This window comes from Calidris pugnax, unplaced genomic scaffold (assembly GCF_001431845.1).
Source record: "Calidris pugnax isolate Ruff unplaced genomic scaffold, ASM143184v1 scaffold14, whole genome shotgun sequence".
Lineage (NCBI taxonomy): Eukaryota > Metazoa > Chordata > Aves > Charadriiformes > Scolopacidae > Calidris > Calidris pugnax.
The window spans coordinates 11,455,007-11,476,257 of NW_015090793.1; the positions used below are offsets into that span (position 1 = coordinate 11,455,007).

The following is a 21,251-nucleotide window of genomic DNA, read 5'->3' on the forward strand; positions in this document are numbered from 1 at the left end:
AGCCTAATGTCCTTGTGTTCTAAAATTCTGAGCACCTTCTGTATTATTTTTGTTTTACTTTCCTGCATAAATCCATTAAACTCAATATGTTACAGCAAATTCACAAAATCAAATGCAATCTGCTGGCCTATAAAACACCAGTTACTGAAAATCGAAGGATTTAATATAGTAACAATTCAAGAAGTCAGTAAACAGCCTTTGTGGGCTGAAGGTCGAACCACATGCTAAGTAACAAGTTAGATAATCCACGCTGTAAAACAAGGTATGTATTTTCTATACATAGTGTGGCCTTGAACCCATTCGTGTATTTCGTATCTTGCAAAAATCTGAACAGTTGGTCTGATTGGATTTTAAGTGATGCAAATTTGGAAATCAAATAGGCTGACTCCCTTTAGACTTGATCTATTTAAACTATAATTGTAGAGAACTGCAGATTACATTTCCAGTGCTACTGAATTCTCAAGAGATTCAGTAAGAATTTTACAGAATGAAAAGTATTTATGATTTTAAATTTGTTATTAACAAATAAAAGTGTATATAGCATATGACGCACTATCATTTTTACTTTTACAATTTCGCTCACATGCAGTAAAAATGTAGCCACTCTTCAGTGAATGGAATGCTCTTTAGTTTTCATAGTCATTTAATTACATAACTTGACAAAAAGAAGTTATATTATGTCTGGCAACACTAAGTAAAGAGGAAAAAAAATACCATTTACATTTCCCAGACTAAAAATTAAGGTATGATTTGGAGACCAGATTCACATTCTCAATTAGAAAGCAAAAGTTTTCTCTTCACAAATAAATTTTAAAGCAACAATGAACTCAAATATAACTTTCTTCCGAACACTTAATATTCAGTGAGAGACTTAATTTGTCTTTGAAATACATGTACCAGTGAGAGACAGAATTTAAAAATGTGAGATACAGGCACCACCCCCACCCCACCCCCCTAATACATTGTGAAAGGTAAGCTCATAAAAATAGAACCTCAAATCAGGATAAATGAGAAAAACATCTCCTCTTTTTTCACTACGATTTGTATCTCCATCAGAACATGACCCATGTCCAAGTTCTTGTAGACAGGAGATGTATGAGCATTGGCAAATCCCAGCAGCGTTGATTTTCTTGCACTTTCACATCTAAAATTCATTTATTTTTCTCCCCTTTTGACACTGGTTTTATTCCTCCTCTCTGAAGAAAGCTGTCTTGTACAGTTTTGGCCCTGATTCTGACTGACTGCTTATAGGAAAACCCTTTTAAAGAAGCAAAGTTTTACTAAACACTATATAATATCATCTGACAAAGAAAATGCATTGGCCATCTGCATTTTGGTCACACAATGCAGCTCCCCTGAAAATGCTGTATTTACTATCAGGACTTCTCCTAATATGGCTTGGTTAGGAAGCACAGAGTAAGACCACAGGTTTCCAGGCCACCTACCATATCTTCACAGTAAATTCTAGGTAAATTTCCCACAGTAGGAAATCACATTGCTTTGGAAGTTACCGGTGCTAGTGAGAAGCAGGAATAGTAGGAAAACACTAGTGGAGGGAAATTAAGCAATGAAATCTCACTGTATGAGGCTTGGTACATGTAAAAGACATGATGCAGCATATTTAGTTTTGTTTCAGTATTTGAAATGTAAATGACTGCAGGTTAAAGGTGGTCATGTCTACAAAGAATTGCTCAAAAATATTTTACAAAAGTGTAATAGTTTTCACATGTCTCCTTTACTTACTGTCTCCATTTCTCCCCTTTCTCACTCATCCTGGACTAAACATCTTGCAAAATTCAAAAGGGAAGAAAAGGGTCAAAACAATGCAAAACAGCTATTCTAGGGACCTGTGTAAATCCCTGAAAATCTTAATGCTCTACAGGCTGTGTAGGTAAGGATCCTAGATTGTTCATTTTAAAACAGTAAATATCACCTTTGGTACAGGAACTCCCTGAATAAATTGCTGGAGGCTAAGATAATAAATTTTGGAAAGAAGAATCACAATCACAGTATGTTTGTCAGGTTCTTATACTCTTCTTTAGTCATTCCCCGTGACTATTACCAGAGATAAGATACTAGGCCAGATAAAGCTTTATTCTGAGCCATTTTATGTTCTTATTCCCCTACTGTAGTCACCTTCTTTGAAGATAAGATCAATTTTCAGTGCTAAGAACTTATATACAATTATCTAACATCATTGCAACAAACTCCCATAAGATACGAAGAAAACATCAAATGAAGTTATTCACAGTAACAGATGCTAAAAATTTGCTATATCAAAATTTCATTCAAATGTGGGATAGCTGAAAGGACCATGGGTATTCATTTGCACAATAAGCTTGAAACACACTTTCAAGACCATTTTGCTGATGTTGTTCTTCATAAACTCCCTTCCTTTAAGTATTCTTTAGGCCTGTTCACTACATAGATTTTTATGTCATTTCCAAAGTTGCCTTCTGTATGATTTAGTCAATGGTGAGAAAAAATCATCCCCAGCAAATAATCCAGCTCACTTGAAATAAAATGTGCTTTGAAGGTACCACCCTCTTGCAATTGAGCTGGGGGAATCCACCATAACCTGGTTCCTCACTTAAATGCCTAAAATATGTTTCTAGAGTAACATGAATTGAGGCCAAAATAAGCAAGTGTTTCTCATCCTAATCACTTGAAACATTCTAAACTCATAAAGACAAGTAAAAATTGTATAAGAAAACATAAATTAAAAAAAAATAAATTCTTGCACTGTCACCTGTGCAGAATCATTCTTCTTTTGCATTTTATGTACAAGTATTTTCATACACACTCAGATACAAGGCAATAAGAATAGGTTTGATCAATTATCTATTGAAACAAAATCCAATATAAAGACAGTCAAAATAACTTTCTACCCAAAGCAGTTTCCAGGGAGGATAGCATCTAACAGACTCTCATCACTGCTAACCAGAAAAAATATTAGAAATTGATATAAACCCCCAATAAGTAGATAGTCACCTTAGCCATTTGTCTTTTAAGGTAAAATACTTTGTTTTACACAGTTCTAGAGAAAGCTGTCCCCCTAGCTCTTGTTTGTAGGGAAAAAAAAAAAAAGAAAAGCAATTTGCCTAAAAATCTAAATCACTCTAATGCAGTTAGACTACTGTGGGGTTAGCCATCTGGCTTAGTGGCTCATTAGTAAAGAAATGACCCCTATGCATAAAACACAGTTGGGTCATTCCAAGTTAATGAGCTTTCAAGTTTTATTGTTTGGTACATACAAATGGATGGACACAGATCTACTTTGTAAGCCTAGCCTTGCAAACTCACTTTCATTTATTAATTCATGTATTTATTTACATTACACATTTACATTGAACAGAGATTAAAAAAATGCTTGAAGAGAGAAATAAAACTTATGTTTATCAAATGTATGGGCAGATTTCTTCAAACGAAGTTCCTTTGTAGCTTCTGACCAAAAAAAAAAAAAAGCTAAAAAAGCATGCATTTCTGCTTCAAAATGTATTTCAGTAGTTGAACAATGATACGAAAATGTAAAACATTAACTTCTTTATGCTTTATTATTTAAACATCTGATTTCATAACTTTAATTTAAATTCACATTGGCAAAATGCTTACAATTGAACATTTGGATTAATCATGTGATGGCTATCCATGCAGAACACATCAGGACAAACCAGCTCCCATAAAACCCAAGACCCAAATCTAACAATGTATATAATTAAGTTTTAAATCCTGAAAGTTAGCCTTACTGCCTTTCCTGGGGATAGCTATATACTGGAATTTAGGCATTTTATATTCCTGACTGAATCCCTTATGCATCTGTGTAACGATGAATGACTCTTCACTGACAACCATGGGATTTGGCTCCATGGTCCTCTACCTGTATGCAGAATTCAGAAGTACTGCATGAGGCATAAGGGTTTGTGTTCACCTACCCATTCAGAAGAATAAGATATAATTCTGGAATGAACTAATGCATTTATGACTGACATCAACAACAAAAAATTCCTCCTCTCACTTTCTTGTTCTTTTTTTCTTTTGCTTTCCTTTTTTGCTATCTCACTTTTCTCAGAAAATAAATTGAAATTAAAACTTACTCTTACTGGGTACTTACTGCAATTATGGAGACTTATGCATGACACAGACCTGTGCTTTCATTTATGTAATAAATTATTCACATTAAAGTTTGCATTACAAGGCCTTTAGTCATTAAACATATTGTTCCTCTTTAAATGATTAAAAATATGCTTAAAGATAAAATAATGGAATAAAAAATGAGTTCAAGTGCTTGCATTTTATAACTTCTTAAATTTTTTTGTCATTTTAATGTGCCTCTATGGAAAACAAAAGGAAGTTACTAGAAAAAAAGTCATGCATCCAATAAAAATTCCACTGAGCAAAACCATCATAAGGTAGTTCATAGAGAAAAGAAATACACCAGCAAGTGTTTTGGCCGTTTCACATTTCAGCAGCTTCTGTTCTGCTCTATAACAAACAAAAAACCCCACCATTCAACAGCCTCAATAAATTCCCTGGGTGAATGGTCCCACCAGCTTGAGAAAATTCACTTTTGGACTTTTTGTTTATTTATTTCCCTTCAAAATGTTATCATAAAATATGTTCCTGAGTAACATGCTCTGACATGCTCTAGGCAATCCTGCTTCAGCAGGGGAGCTGGACTAGGTGATCTCTATGGTCCCTTCCAACTCTAAAAATTCAGTGGAAATTCAGTGAAAAATGCAACTAATGCAATTTTCTCCAGTTTCTTCGGCTTACAGTGCTTCAGATAGTGTGGTTATGTCATTAAGTATTTATGTAATTATGTTAGATACCACCATTCACCTTAGCTATAACTGTCAATCTCCACCTTGCCATGACGTTTCTTTTCAACAAGAGATTGTACTGTGTTTAATACAATAGCTTTAAGAGAAGCAAAGGTTTCATCATGTTAATATGTCTCTGGTTAATGCTACCTCCTCTACTTGTTCAGCTTACTCTTAAAACCCAATGAAAATCTAATTTATCTGATCCCAGGATTCAAATGCTATCTGGCAATGCATGTGACAGCCTTATAGTAACTACATTACTACACATCACGCCCCAAGGTATTTTAGATCATGTCAGAAAGAACTCAGTCATTGTCCACTTAAAGCTACAGAATTTTGAAGATCTCCGATTTTACACAGAAATGTATACATTTCATTGCAATGTTAATGCATAATTAAAATTATAATGCATCCATCTGGGTTGTCACTCTCCTAGTAAGTGGGTCTTGTTTTTAAATAATTGCTTAACAAATGAAAAAATTAGTCAAGGTAGTAGCTAATTGATCTGACAAACATATAAAAACCTACATAACATGTATTGTGAAAATGTGTGGTTAATACATTAACCTAAACTTTGTAGTAACTTATTTTATAAAGCAGATCAGCTTAAAGCTTTATTATAGGTAAATGATTTTCACAAAATGTTTAATTTCCTTCTGTTGAAAATATTTAAAACAGTTGCAATATCTGTGAAAAGGAAGGATTCTGAGAAAGTTTCCAAATGTTATTAAATGTTTTGAAAACTGGATAAAAACTTAAAATTCCAATAAGAATGTAAACCGAAATGAAAATTACTTATTCCTTCAGCTCAGTCATCTTAGAAGAAATGAAACAATCCTCTTTCTCTCCTACTGTTTCACTAAGGAAGTTTCAGGGGATCGATTACACTAGAGATGCTTTTTCTGTCTTTCATTTCTCAGTAAAAATATAAAAATAAACCACATTTGCTCCCAGTGTCTTGCTAATACACAATTCTGCAAAAAGTGACAAGTTACTGTGTCACAAGACATACTTGTCCTTGCAATTCTATTGCATTTAGGAAGTTATAAGATAATCTAGCAGGTCTAATATCAAATCCCACTGAACACCAATATATCTCATTCCTATTATTATATATTTAACTATTAATTAGCTGGTATGACCATGCATATGTTCTTGAGCTCTGCATCATACATTTACATCTGAAATAATTTCAAAAAGGGCAGTGGAGGCTTTTAACCCTTGCCTGCCAAATTCCTTATTGAAATCAAAACATCAATGCCTCTCAACAATGCAAGTAGATCTTAATATCTGATTTCTATTTGACAGTTCATGCACTTAACATTAATTTGGCTTTCTTTTTCCCCAAATCAACGTTGGGATATATTTTTTTTTCTAAAGGTCCCATAACTACTAACAAGGTAACCTCTCAATTTTTTTCATTTTTACATTTTCTATACCACGTAACCTCTCAATTTTTTCCATTCTTACATTTTCTATAGCACGTAACCTCTCAATTTTTTGCATTCTTACATTTTCTATGCAATCATCATGCAGATCTTTAGTAAGCTAGAAAACATTTCTGGTGTGCAAGTGTGCCCTCTTCTGGACATCTAACACCATCACTTCAGATGACAGTTCTCTAAATGATACTGAATTTTTCCATCACTACCTCACAGACCCTTGTTCTCATTTGTAAAACCACTCCTTGTGTAAACCAAAAAAACCCCAAACAAATAATGCAAACCAATGCAGTGTACATAAATCTGAGGTTTACACACACTAATGTAATTTTCTAGTTTTGTAGATCTGATTGCTAAACGAAATGTAAATACTGTAATGACATTACTAATATGAAAAGACCTTTGCCTGTGGGAAAATGTATCCTTGACTACCAGAATGATGATTTAATGTACTAAATAGGACAAATTTCACTTCACATCCTCTATCCTTCCCCTATTTTGATGTGACTTCCTACCAGTTTTTAATGAGAAGGAAGAAAGACTACTACAAACTTCTCAAAGCTGATTTAATGTATATCATGATGTTAATACAGTTGGCTACATCAGATTTTGACAATCCTCACAAGGAGTTATAAAGACTTATTTCCTAAAGAAAGGCAATCATGCACTTAACATTACATAGCTGATAAGCACTCGCACACAGAGAATCCAAGCCTGTTTACATCTACTCCCTTCTCTGCTCACCTGCAGAATAATAATATCTCATGGAAACAAATGTGCATAGCTTTATGTTTCCATTGCTGCCTTCAGGTTTGCCACATGATTACCAGAATTTGGACACACTATGCATACCAAAAAAACCCCAAACCCCTCTATGTTAAGTGAACAGAAAACGTTACGTAGCTTCCAGGAGACACAGATTTTTGACGTGGCTTTCTGAAAGCTCAGTAGTTTCAGTATGTCTATGCTTATTTTATTTTGATGCATTCCAAATAACTCTATAAGCTTTGGGAATATTTTTCTTTGCTTCCAAAAGAATATACAATGCACAGTAATGTTAACCTGGACTGTGCAAATATTGAAAGTAAGATCCATACACCAAACGCAGGTATATATAGAGCTAATCATCATATTGCTATTGGTATAGTATAATATGCATGAAGAAAATCTCTCATACTGATATTGACTTGCAGACATAGAAAAACAACAAATTAATGACCCATAAATGCTAACTTCATTACAAAGAAAATTTATAGAACCTATGAGTCACACTACGTACAAAAGATTGATAAAGGACTTTTACACAGGTGAACAAATAGCTTTAACAACATTATTTTCAGACAGCCTAAGTCTTGCAAACATTAAGGCAGTGCTTTCCCGCATATTAAAAGCACTGATGCAGAATTCATTACTTCTCTAAGAACACACTTTAGGAAAAACAAAACTAATTAATGCAAAATAAAATGAGATACAATGTGAAAAATCACTGGAAGACAACACTAGTTTTGGTGGGGTTTTTTTTTCCCCCTCAAGTAAATGTTTTTTTTTCTGAATACACTGAGTTTAGAAGGAGCACATACTCTGATAAGGTATAAGAAGTATAACCAGATATGAAGTAGAACAAAGAGGAATAACAAATACATTTGTCAAAAAAGGCAAGTTTTCTGGAGGCAAAGTATTGATGCACTTGCGGTCCACTTAATAAATCATTTATTCCAAACTATGGCATGTAGGAAATTAATATCACATTTTATAAGAAAGCATCTTGGTTTGTTGGTCAGAAACAAACAAAAAACCCCATCAAAATGAAATTTCATGTAATCTTCCCCATGACTGTTGCACCCACTTCATTCTGTCCCATGTCATTCTTTTCCCAGTTTTCAGTTCAACAGGCAAACTAAAGAAATTTATTATTTGCCCAGTTATAGCAAAAATTTGGTACATGTGCTACGGAGGTTCAGGTAGTCTTTAAAGAGAAAGACATTCAATTGAGAGAAATCCTATGTCTTTGAAGAGACAGACATTACACATGCCCACCAACAGTCAAACACTACAATTATATAAATACTGCAACATTATTACAGAAAAAAAAAATATGTGGAAATGTCAAGGGACTTAAACTTTAATGAATTAAGACTGGCGTGAACTCAATTTTAATGTTACAGTAACATAGGCCCAGAAAAACTAAGCATTATATGAACATACAAAATCAGGGATAAAAGGCAAATAACTTTATTCCCATACCTGTAGCTTAACCACTACCTATTCCTTCCTACAAAGATAAATAGCAAAGAAAGGAGCAACTATAATATACAGAATTCTCCTGTATATTTTAATTCTTTGTGAGACTGAAACATTTGAATTGACATATGGAGAAACAGTATTTCCTGATTAGGCACCCTGTACTTTTAAAGGTAAAGACAAAAGTAAAAAATCCAGAGAAAAAAAAATCTGATAGAAACTTAGAATATATATTAGAAATATTAATCATTAAAAGAGATTATATCAGATACCAAGAAAATAATTATTATTTAATGTATTCCTCAGAAGTTGAGTGAGATAGTGCTGGATTAACTTTTATATTCTTATGTGAACCGACAAGGATGTCAAGAAGGATGTGAAAGAAACAATACCTCTGGCTGAACTGGTGGTTTTGAAGTTGTTGCCATCATGACCCCAAGGAAATGGGACTGTTGGTATAATTATCTTGGGTAAAACATTTAAACTTGTGACTAAATTCCACTACAACTTAATAGATTCTTAATTTTAAACAGGTATGCAACGTACCGGGGCCTGAGAAGCAAAAAGTGATGAGGAACATTAGAAACTACCACCACCAGTTGTGAAGACAATTGTTTCTGTTTTTATTGTAAATCTGGTCTTTCTGTACTTTAAAAGGTAGGTCACATGACAACTTACTATCATTATAAACACAGTTATATTTATTACTATATACAGGTATCATTATTTTCTGAAAATATATTGTTTTCAATCTTATAAACTGCTTCAGAGCAGCTGGAAATAAATGCATAAGAATTATCTTTAACACTTTTTGAAAAGCCAGATATTATATAAAATGTAAAATGGCAATTTGAATACACTGCAGTGGAACCTAGACAAGATGACAGAAAGAACTTTGATATTGCATGTGTGTGATGAAAACTGTGTCAATTCTATTGACATCTTTCATTAATCTTATTCCACCTCCATTTTCCTTGTACTTAATTTCTCACAGGTCTCCTGAGTAATTTATGAGCCTATCCATATTGTCATATACCTACATACACTTTAAAAAAAGCCTTTTATATTTGTCTGTTTCAGATGGGAATTGGAATACTTTTTCTCTTTTTCTTTTCAATTAACAGGATTTTGAGAAGGGAAGTGGCAGTTGTCTTTCCCACTTTTATGTTAGTGACCAAAGTGCAACACCCAAAAAAACCATATTGCTCTTGGAGAAGTGTTTCAGGGAAAAACCAAAAGAGTGAGAATGCGTTTAAAAAGTTAAACCATTTTGTCTCTTGAAACAGCTCTGCATGAGTGCAACTTGGATTTAAATTTTTTTTTTATAAATATATATATAGTAACTTGAACCATCTTCTCCAAAACTGGATCACATGGACTTCTATCATTCCTCTTATCTACTCTTTAAAAACATTTAGTGACAGAAGTAACATGATTTTTTGGGCAATACATTCATGTAATATTACCAGAAGTAGAAGAGGTATTTTAGAATGCCACATAATATAGAATCATGGAATCATTTAGACTAGAAAGACCTTTTATTTAAGATATAGTACTTTTTGAAGCTCAATTCCTGTTGACAGAGTGTACACCTGCTGAAAAATCATATTGATCCCTGGCTTGCTTTCTGGTAGGCTTTTCTATTAATTTCTAATAAGGAAAGAGGTTGTGGGATATAACATACAGAAAAATCTGAAAAAATGAGGTTTTTTCAGCTGAGACCCAAATGGTTCAGAAAACAGTTTCAACCACAGTATCCAAAGTAACACCAACGGGAGTATGAAGAGGAACAGACAGGGTAAACATGGAAGAAGTAAGAAGGAGCTTCTTTTTATCTTTTCAGATCTACATGAGGTGATTTGCTCTACAAAATATTACTCGGAAACTATTCTGGGACATTAAGGTTTATAGAATTTTTTACCCACATAAATGGAATAAACCACCTGTCGCTCCTGCATTCTTCTTCTAATGTGGTTTGTAAAGTTAAGTTGCAAAGCCTGTTAACTTCATGACCCGCCATTTACCAACATGTGCGAACAGGAAAAGTACTGCACAAGTCTACATACATGAGCCTGCTGCAATGTTTGCAACTCCAGCAAAGTTCACCTTCAGTCCTCAGTTATGGAAATGCCAAATACATGGTTTCAAATAATGAGCATGTCTACATTTAAACAGATCCTTAAAAGTGCAGTTTACTTAATAATGAAATAAAAAAGTGACAAGAAATAGAATTCATTGAGACACCGGAATATAACATGACTTCGACCTTTTCTTCCCTACCCTTCAGGTCAATTACTGAGCTACATTAATTACACAGAGATATAAAAGAAAGTGAGAAAATAAGCCCTCACATGCAAGCACTTGGTTGGATTTACTGGCAGTCTAGAGAATTTTCATGCTAATTTGGAGGGAAATATCTTGTTAGAAACACCATTCAACCTAATATAGCAATTCACCCTTAGATTTCAAAAACCTCACTCGCTTGACTTTTTATTTTAAAAAGAGAGACAAAATTTTTCTCATGACATGTCATGGTCTGGCTTGGAAGACAAAGAGCGTATAGGAGGCACCTATCTCAAGGTATCAGCACTGTGGTTCAGAAACAGCATTTCCTCCCACAGATATTAATTCAGTAAATTTAAAACTACTGGTCCAAACAGATGAAACACCACAGTGCTGTGTAAATTTACAACCAACAAAATCTGAAGTCAAGACAAATTTTTAGCATATTTGTCATTTTCAAGCCATAAAGTCCTACTTTCTCACAGGGCTTTTCTATTTGTTTCGATGGGAAACATCAGCATGGTTCTCCGGATCTGCTAGGAAAAACAAAACAAACACTGAACATGGACTTAGAAAGCCAGATAATACAAGAATGAACTAATAAATCAACACTCCCTTGTGCAATTTTAAGTGGTGCAACATTTCTGTAAAACTATCAAAAAATACTGGGCATCCCCTATGAGGCCCTGATGATATAATCAAAAAGAAGAGTCAGAAGGTTCCTTGAAAGGTGGCTCAAGTTACATTATAGGTAGTGTATTTAAAGAATGATTTATGTACAGTCACGAGAAGTCAACGCCCTCGGGAAGGATGCATAAATGCAAAGAAACGGAAATTGACTGAGAAGCTCCGCTGTGACAACATAAAGTATTTGTCCATGTGGGAATACACACTATTCCTCCAGTCGTAACTACTGTGTTTCCACTTGTTTCTTCTAAGCTAGGAAAGACAAAACTGTTCATATAGCCCGTGAAAGAGTAAAGTGAATACTAAAATACCTGAACTCTAGCCTGAAATACAGTAGGAAGCTTTAAAAAAAGCCATTGTCCTCTAAAAATCATTCAGAAAGCCAGGAACTCAACAATGGTATCAATGGAAAAATTGTCCTGCTGAACCCATCATACCTAAATCAGTTCATCCTGACGACCCAGCATTCAAATCTCTTGTCACTCATTCCTGATTACTCATCTCAGGACAGCTACGGACATTTCTCTGTCTCATAACTGTAATTTACTGCTCACTGTCACCCAGATTAACCTTATGTAAGTCAGCACCAGAACTGAAACGTACACAAGAACTATTACTTTTCTCTTAGATATGAATTCAGATGGAGCTGTTAAATATGGAAACTGACAGTATCTTGAGAGTTTATAGATTTTCATTTGCTGTCATATTTTTCGTTCTCCAATCAAGCACAATAACTTCAGCTGTCCATTAAGGACATTTCGTTTTCATATACAGCAGCACTATAATTTTACTTTGAGAGATTCAAATTTTTCACTGATACATTTGTGAAGAAAAACTTCTTGTAGACTGATGTTTTCTCTTTCATTCTTCTTATATTTTGCATTTTCAAGATATGACATTCTCTTCTCTGCAGGAAACAGGGATTAGAGTTTATAGCATCTCAGTTACAGTGAACAGACACCAGGAATGGGTAGCAACTTTAGAGAACAGGATTACAAAGAGCAAACACTAAGCAAGGTTATTCTTCTGATAATATCAGTAAAATATCACCAAAAAAGTGCCTTTCCTGCAGTGTCTTCATGTCTATACATTAAATCATCAGCAGTAATACACGGACTTCATAAAGGACTGTTCATTCCACTTGGATACATGGAAATATTCCCTGTCCCAAAACCCAACTACAATAAAAGCAAACCTCAAGCTCTTCTGAAGTGTTGCTTGGGAGCAGGAGCACTGGGTGAGAGGAAAAGGAAGTGTGAGAATAAAACTTGGTTTAATGATGAGGCCAAAGGTTAAAGAAGATAACCTTGTATTTGAACCAGATAGGAACTGTCTCTTCAAATGCGGACTTGAAATAACACCAAGCCAGTATTCAACTGATTGCAGGGGTCTTTAATGGTCACGGCTTACTCACTTGTCAACTGCTTTACGAATTTCTCCGAGACTGAATTTCAGGTTGCTGAGGTGTATCATTCTCTGCTTGGCATAGAAAACTGATGATGCCAGAGGGAATTCAAAGCATCCTTTTTAAAGCATATTTTTCTAAAGATATTATTTTCTTCTTTTATTATCCTTATCAGACATCAACACAGCAGCACCCTGACACTTGCTAGAAAGGTTACCCAGTGTTGGGTTATGTGAGCTTGGCAGTGCACTTATAGTGCTGGAGTCTGAGTTTAAAAGCTGGAGCTCCCAGGATTTTTGCTCCCTGACAGCCAGCAATACAAATCACAAAGGATCCAGAGGAGTAAACCAGCAGGAAACTAGACCACAATCAGAACTAACCATCCATTAAATAATTTGTTCATTTAGACAAATGGAAAACAATTATATTAAAAGCTTCCGTGGAGCTGTATTTAGTTCTTCTCTGTGGGATATAAATCTAGAAATGTAATTTTATTTTGAATTAAATGATGGGATTTAATATACATACATAAAAATCTGAAAAAGCAATCTACCAGTTTTCTGTGAGAGATGAAAAAAAGTCATATGACCCTGCAGACTAAGATACCTCTTTCCACTGCTTCCCAGAAATAAAACATCTTAAAGTTCAGGTGAGTTCGGAATAGAAATAATAGATACCATGCTGGGAAAATACTTTGACAGAGATACCGGTAAGACAAATGAAACTAATACATATTACCAGATCCACTAATAATAATGAAACACTTTATATCTCATCTCCATAGAAGTTATTGCAAGATGGCTTATGTACCATGAGACTTCTGTCAATACAATGTATTATACAAATGAATAATTATTCATACAACTGGTAAAGATCCTAGGGACTAATTTTCCTGCAGCAATAATAATTCAAAAACCTTCCAAAATAATAATTGCTTAAATAATCTTTGAAATGGGATCAGAGCAGATGAATATTTGCTTGAAAAACACAGCGTGAAAAAAAAAAAATTAAAAATTTTATTTGACACGTAGCAATTGGAACAAACCAACATTTATCTGAGGCAAAGGAAGGAGGAACTGAAAAGCACTTCTCCAACCATGTCTTTTCATAATCCTCTACATACATTTCTGTCACCTTTCCATTATAATAGAAAATAATTTAACTACAAAACCAGCCTTACAATGCTCATCTGCATTGAAGTCTGCCCTGTCCTCTTTACATAATTTCTTTTCATATTTTTCTTTGGTTGCCAACATTTTGAATGTATCTACAATTTTTTTTAAACTCATATCCCTGTGCCTCACCTCTTGGAAGTTTTTTTCACCAATCTTGTCTCCTCCTCACCAAATGATCAGACAACCTGTGGCATCTGTCCATCTAGTTTTCAGAAGTGCAAACCAGCTTTAACTTATTTCAGTAAAACTCTGAATAATACACAGAGAGATCTTACCCTCGGCGTACAACTAACTGTAAGAAGATCACTACATACTTAGTGTGAGATGGATCCATAGAAACTGGGTAGATGAATGAGGAAAACAACATTGTTACGTGTGTTAAATTTTCCCTTCCTACGGAGCAGAGCATATTGATCCACTAAAGTCTGGTAAAGCACCTAGCAACAAAAAAGATCTCAAGCGCACAGAATATAAAAGCAGCTCCACAGCTGCAGGAGCACAGAAGATAAGACACATCCCTCCCTGCAGGGAACTTTCTAAGAAAGAGGTGGGCACAGGGAGGGGTTCTGCAGGTGGAGGAGGTTTTTTTATATATCTTATACTACTTAAAAGGCAGAAGTTCTTGCATTGTTCAGTTGGAAGCTATTTCCTTTCTTGCACACAAAACCTCAGAAACCCCTTTTTTCTCCTTGCCTTGCCTTCAGCATTCATCATTTGAGATGCTAGAAAGCACGATGCAGCACCACATAGTCAACCTTGCATTTAATACAGCTGCCTATAAACCACCCAGCCTCCAATTCATTTCTGCAATACCATCCACTGGTGCAAAAGCAAAAGATCAGTGAAGCTTCAAGAACAACATCTCCATTCTGAGCATGTTCTTTGCACTCGATATTTTACTTAGCTTCTATGAAAATTTAATTTAAGATAGAACACAAACAACAACCAATTTATATGGGACTTCGCAGTGCAAACATCCAACAGGTAAAAGGGAATATAGAATCTACTTAAAAATCAAAGACTAGAAATGCTCTTGTATACAAAAGAAACATTCCTCTGAACCCAAATCATAGAAGTAGATCACTTGAAAGGAACAAGCTGGAGAAGGACTTAACTAACACTGACTGTACAGCACATTGTACAGCACAATACCCTGGACTTCATTGTATCCTCTAAATATGACCACAAAATATTTAATTTCTCCTATTTTCTCTGTATCTCATGGCAAGTATCAAAAGCAGTATGCACATTTGATCAACAATTACCAGCCAAAAATGATCTGTCATTTTCCAGGTATCAAACAGCAAAAACCACAAAGCATGAGTATCTGATTCAATTTTACAGGCTTTAAAGTGGGAGCAGAATTGCAGTGGTTTAAAGCTGTACAGGCAGAAGATGTTAAAGACGTCAGTCTTTGCCAAACCATCTCAAAGATAACATGCTCTGACATTCTAGCCACTTCTTGGTCAAACTTATAATCGAGTAATGTTTGGAGTATGCCTTTCAGTTTTACCCTTTTGAAACTCACCCAAGCTTTTAAAAAACTTTACAAATGAAACCCTTTGTCACAATGAACATGCTTAGCGTTACTGTGAACCCAAGAAAATCCATCCCTAGGTTTAAAGCAAATAGTTAAATACTAAAGGAAATTCCGCCAGAGCAAACAAATGGGTGAAACTCAGTCTCTAGATAGATGCCTAAACAGAAGCTGCCTATAAACTAGGTATCTAATCTTCTATCCTAGTTAATAGGGATTTAGTTAACACAGTCAGAGGAGTCTAGAGTTATTTAACTTATCCCATATTAGATTATAACAGTCATATGAATGGCTCTTCAGGTTCCTTTGACACTGTTGATCTGATCTCCATCAATTTTAACAGGAGCTTAAGTAACTGAGGCTCAAATGATTTGATAAAGGTAGGAGGCTGCCCATTTGTTCTTCCCTAGAGCATACATGACATGGAAGTGGGGCTGGCAGTACAACACAAGACCCATGGTAGATCCAAATACTTTTGAGTGAGAGATTAAGGAGCCTCTGTACAAATGACCATCAGACTATTTAAACTAGCAGTTAAAAACCACACTGGGCATCTATCTTTAAACAACTGATTCGAGCGTCTTGTTTGCCTTTTTGTAGCTGTGTATAGAAACCTAAATTTACGTGTATTAATCTGTAAACTGAATCCCATTTGTTGAATCTGCTAAGATCAGCTTGGAAAACCAAGTTTAAAGCAGTATCACTCTCAAATTCTACCATCAAAGAACTGTTAAAATTAGAAGTATTCCACTTTTAATACTTAGGTACCTTCAGTTCTTTCAATGGTAGCTGTAAATGACCCAATAGCTATAAAAAAATAGCTTATTATATTCCTATATAAAGCAGGGAAAACAAAACAAAACAAAATTGTGAAGCTAAGACTAAGTAGTACAGGAAAAGATCCCAATACAAAAAAGGAGGAAGACAAATTCAAAAATGTATTGTGGTAACAATAAAAACAGATGCTCGTATACCATTATGTTTTTAAGTAAAATCCATTAAACTATATTAGCCATCCTTGGTGTGTTCATAATTCCTACAATCATTCAAAACTCTCCTTCCTCTGTAAACGTGGTCAGAAATACAGTAAGAATGTTTCTGGTCAAGGGAAAATTGCACTTTTACCAAAACCCTGTTTACTTAAAAAGTGGCACCACAGTAAAATAGGAAGTCCCACAATCCATCAGTTCTCAAAGTTTTTTGAAAGACCTTTAAAGATTACACCTAACTAACAATTCTACAAAGCAAGAATTTGCAGGAAGCAATCCAGCAAGTCATCTTTCACTACAGTCTCACCACTCATCATTTAATGCTGTGTCAATAATTTCTAACCCATAACACAACAGCATAGACTTTGCTCTCATTCACAAGACCCTTTAAAATATTACTTGTTAAAAAACAAAAAGATTATTATATATGCTTTTAAATTCTGCAACAACACAAACAGCTATTACTTAAGGTAACTCTATTATACGAAATAATAGCTAATAAAAGACACAGTTAATTTTGAGCTGTACCATAGAATGACTAAGGACTGAATTTTGCACTATTGATGCTGCATTTTAACAGTCTGCCAACTAACTCTAACAGTACCAAAGCAAATAACAGCACTTAGGGTTTATACCTGAACAATCTTTTCAACATTATGTTGATGATTCTAGAAAAATGAGATCAAAACATGCCATCCAATAGTTTGGTAGCAATGACAGAAAAGAGCAGCAAAGTATAGGATGCTCAGTCTGATACCCATTTGCAAACATTTCAGGTCATATAAAGCAGGTTCATAAACTCAGTGTAAAATATTTTGGTAGTCTTAAAACCCAGTGTCCACTGTGCCCAGAGTGTCACAGAATAGCATTCATAGGTATAATGACTGCTTGTTTCAAATGGCAGTCACCATACTTTTAGAAAAGAAAAAAAATAATTATTATCTCAACACCAAAACCAAATAAATAAATAAAATATTCTTATGCAAATAGAAAAAAAATCAAATACAAATAAATTCATATTAACAAAGTTCTCAACAATAAATTGGCATTTTAAAATAGGTTGTTGACATTGTTTAGGATTTTTCCACTTATCCTCCTAAGCACACAGTGGTAGTACTTCTGAGTTTTAATTCGCAATGTTAGGTGGAAATAATTTTCTGCACCACAGCTTAATACCATGTTGAATGATTTAACACCTCCTCAAACCCTACACAGACAACTGTATCTAAATACTGCAGATACGTTTCTTTGCGTGAACAGGACTAGTACTAAACTCACTACTTTCATGGCAAGTGAGTATTTAACAGCTCCAACAGCTCTGAAGACACAGCAGACAACCTCACATGACTATCTATAGGTAACATCCTATTAAACAAGCACTGTGACCACCGTTGCACAGTAGAAATAACGCCACAAATGAACTGTATTCACTTTCATTAAGACAATAATTCTAAGAAAATTTCCCACTTACATTGCCTGGCCTTAGTCTTCATTAAAAAAAGAACTTTACCTCAAAAGGAATACTTGTTGGCTATTTATTACATAAGAAGAAATTTCAATGCTAAAATTATGGGAAGCATGGAGTTCCTTTGCAGGTAAAAAAGTATTCTTGTGAACTGCTAATTGTACCAAACTTCTGTCAAATGTTTGCAACACATTATAAAGTTATATAATTCAAATAGCATACCATTAAAAAGTTAAATAATTCAAATAGCATTATCTTTACTCCTGGTATAAAGACGCATTATTGTTTTTGTCAATTATTAAAGTCATAGCATTAGCCTCAGAAAGGTTTAATCATCTACCGAAAAAGAAGTCAATGGTAAGAGCATAGAACTTACATTATTCATATACTCGCTGAGCAGATCCTGCAGGGCCTGCCGCACAGCGTTGCACTCCGCTACGATTCGTTCTCGGCGGTCGTCCCGCGTGCATGAGGAGTCTGCCATCAGCGCTGCTCCACTGATGATACTCTCCAGCCTTTCTTCAAGAGATGGTCTGAAGCGGGCCTCACTGAAAGTCATTGGGTCTAAAATAATTTTGTTCTGAAAAACAAAATACAAGTGGAAAAATCAGGTGTGTACAAGGGTCTTTGGCATTTTTTAAGTGTCTCTTACGTCAGCAAAGTTTTTTGTCTTTCATATGAATAAATTATCTATCAAATTCCTGAAAATTCAATATTACAGAAATATCTGGGAGCTCTAAAATCCCAATATATATATATAAAAAAATTAAATATACAAATAATTCAGAACCTATCATTATAAGACTATTTGAACATAACCTGTTCAAATATGTATGTGGGAAGGCCATAGTATGAAATAAATCTGTACAAACTATTGTAGTATGCATTCAATATGTGTATCTTTACCTCTGTAAATATTCATATAATTAATACTGAAGTAAAGTAGTATTATTCTTTCCTGAATCTTCTGACAATTTCATGGATATTCAGGAAATAAGAATGGTGCAAGTTATCCATGACTGAAGAGAAAGTGGAATATTCTCTGTTAATACTTCATTCATTGGGACTATTTTTACTAGTATACTACACTGCTGAAATGCTACTAGATTACCTCTTAATTAAATGAAAAAAATGAGGAAATTAACACTGTGAGAAAACGGACAGTTTTACAGTTCTTACAGTAAGAAAAATTATTAGATAATTGCACTTAGACAAAAATGTTAAACACCTCTCATTCCCATTCTGTAGTGCATATTTTAAAATCCTTTTTCTAAAGCCTTTTGCAAGCTTTCATTTGTTTTTAAATCAGGAAAAAGGCTGGATTATTTAACTAAAAAGAGGGCACTATGTGAAGACAGTCTAAAAATGTCTAATTTGTCAAATAGCCTCTGGTTAGAAAAATATCTTTATTTCACCAGAAAAAAAATGATTTTTCAAAGACAGTTTTTTATTAAAGACATTTTAATTCTTAAATTATTAACAATGTTATATAAAATGCACAACCTTTTAGCAAAGTTATTACCAAATATCAAATAGAATCATAGAATACCAGGTTGGAAGGGATCTCAAGCGTGATCTGGACCAACCTTTCTTGGCAAAGGCACAGTATAGATAAGTTGGCCCAGCACCCTGTCCAGCTGAACCTTAAAAGTGTCTGATTATGGGGAATCCACAACTTCCCCAGAGAGATTATTCCAATGTTTGTTCTCATTGTGCAAATTCTTCCTCTTGTGTCCAATCGGAATCTCCCCAAAAGTATCTTGTACCCATTACCCCATGCCTTTTCCATGTGACTCTTTGTAAAAAGGGAGTCTTTGTAGCCTCCCTTTAAATACTGGGACATGGTGATAAGGTCTTCCCTAAGCCTTTTTTTCCCTCTCAGCTGAACAAACCCAGTTCTCTCAGCCTTTCCTCCTAGGGACTTCACTTCTGACCGGTTGCCTGTTTGAAAAGGAGCTATTTACCACCACCCTCTGGTTGAGACCTATCAGCCAGTTTCCCACCCACCGCACAGACCATTTGTCTAGACCATAACGTGTCAGTTTTTCTAGGAGGAGGCTGGGGGGAACTATATCAAAAGCCTTGGAGAAATCCAGGTAGACAATGCCCCACATAGACCAAACAGGTTACTTTGTCATAGAAGGCAATCGGGGTTGTCAAGCATGATTTGCCCTTGGTGAATCCATGCTGTCTTTTCACCATCACCTGCTTCATTTGACTTGTGATAGCCCCCAGGAAGATTTGTCTCATAGCTTTCCTAGAGACTGAAGAAAGACTGATGGACCTATAATTTCCTGGATCCTCCTTTAAGCCCTTCTTGTAGACAGGGGTGACATTAGCCTTCTTCCAGTCTTCTGGGACGGCACCCGATCTTCATGACTTCTCAAAGATTATGGCGAGAACAGCTATCTTAACACACTCAGGTGGACACTGTTAGGGCCCATCTATTTCTAGGTGTCAAGATCCTGTAATACTTCTTATACCAACTCTTCCTTCATGGTGGTGGGTCCATGTTTACATCAACCTGGATTGTTGTTCCCAAGGCTTGGGGTCTAACAGTGCTGGTAAAGACAAAGGTGAAGAAAGTATTGACAATCTCTGCCTCTTCAGTGTTGTTGGTGATTAATGCATCTCTCCTGTTTAACAGCAGGGCAATATTTTCCTTCTGTTTCTGCTGGTTGATTATGTTCATGAAGAACCTTTTCTCATAGTTTTTAACATCTCTGGTTAATTTCAACTCAAACTGAACTTTTCCTTTTCTAACTGCATCTCTGCACATTCTGGCAATGCCTTCATAGTTCTCAGCTTGTATTTGTCTGCTTTTCCATCTCTGGTAAGCTTCTCTTTTGGTTTTGAGCAGACTCAGAAGCTCCCGGTTAAGCCAAGAAGTCTCTTGCTCCTTCTACTTCCCTTACCTTTAAAGGGGATTAACTGTTTTTGTGCTTCCAGGAGAGCATTCTTGAAAAACTCGTAACACTCACTCCTTTATCCTCCATGGAAGCTTCCCACGGAATCCCTCCCAACTGACCTCTGAGTGAGATGAAGTTAGCAAACATCCAAAAACAATCCATAACTTTGTCTTTGTACTAACCTTCAGCATATAGGGCTAAATATACCAGTTTCTACCCCTATCAGTGCACAACCTTAAGTAATATGCGTTTTGAGTCATCGCTAGATTATATACTGACCTGCTTTTCTCCTTTT

At 35.1% G+C, this 21,251-nt stretch overlaps 1 protein-coding gene across 3 annotated transcripts in view; it reads right to left on the reverse strand.

Moving 5' to 3' along the window:
* The window catches only part of CTNNA2 (catenin alpha 2), a 512,036-nt gene that overhangs the window by 337,127 nt on the left and 153,658 nt on the right, over window positions 1-21,251 (reverse strand). For all 3 annotated transcript variants that reach the window (XM_014966825.1, XM_014966827.1, XM_014966824.1), the window contains one exon: window positions 18,424-18,627. In XM_014966825.1, the coding sequence (XP_014822311.1) occupies window positions 18,424-18,627 (204 nt within the window). The remainder of the gene's footprint in view (window positions 1-18,423; window positions 18,628-21,251) is intronic.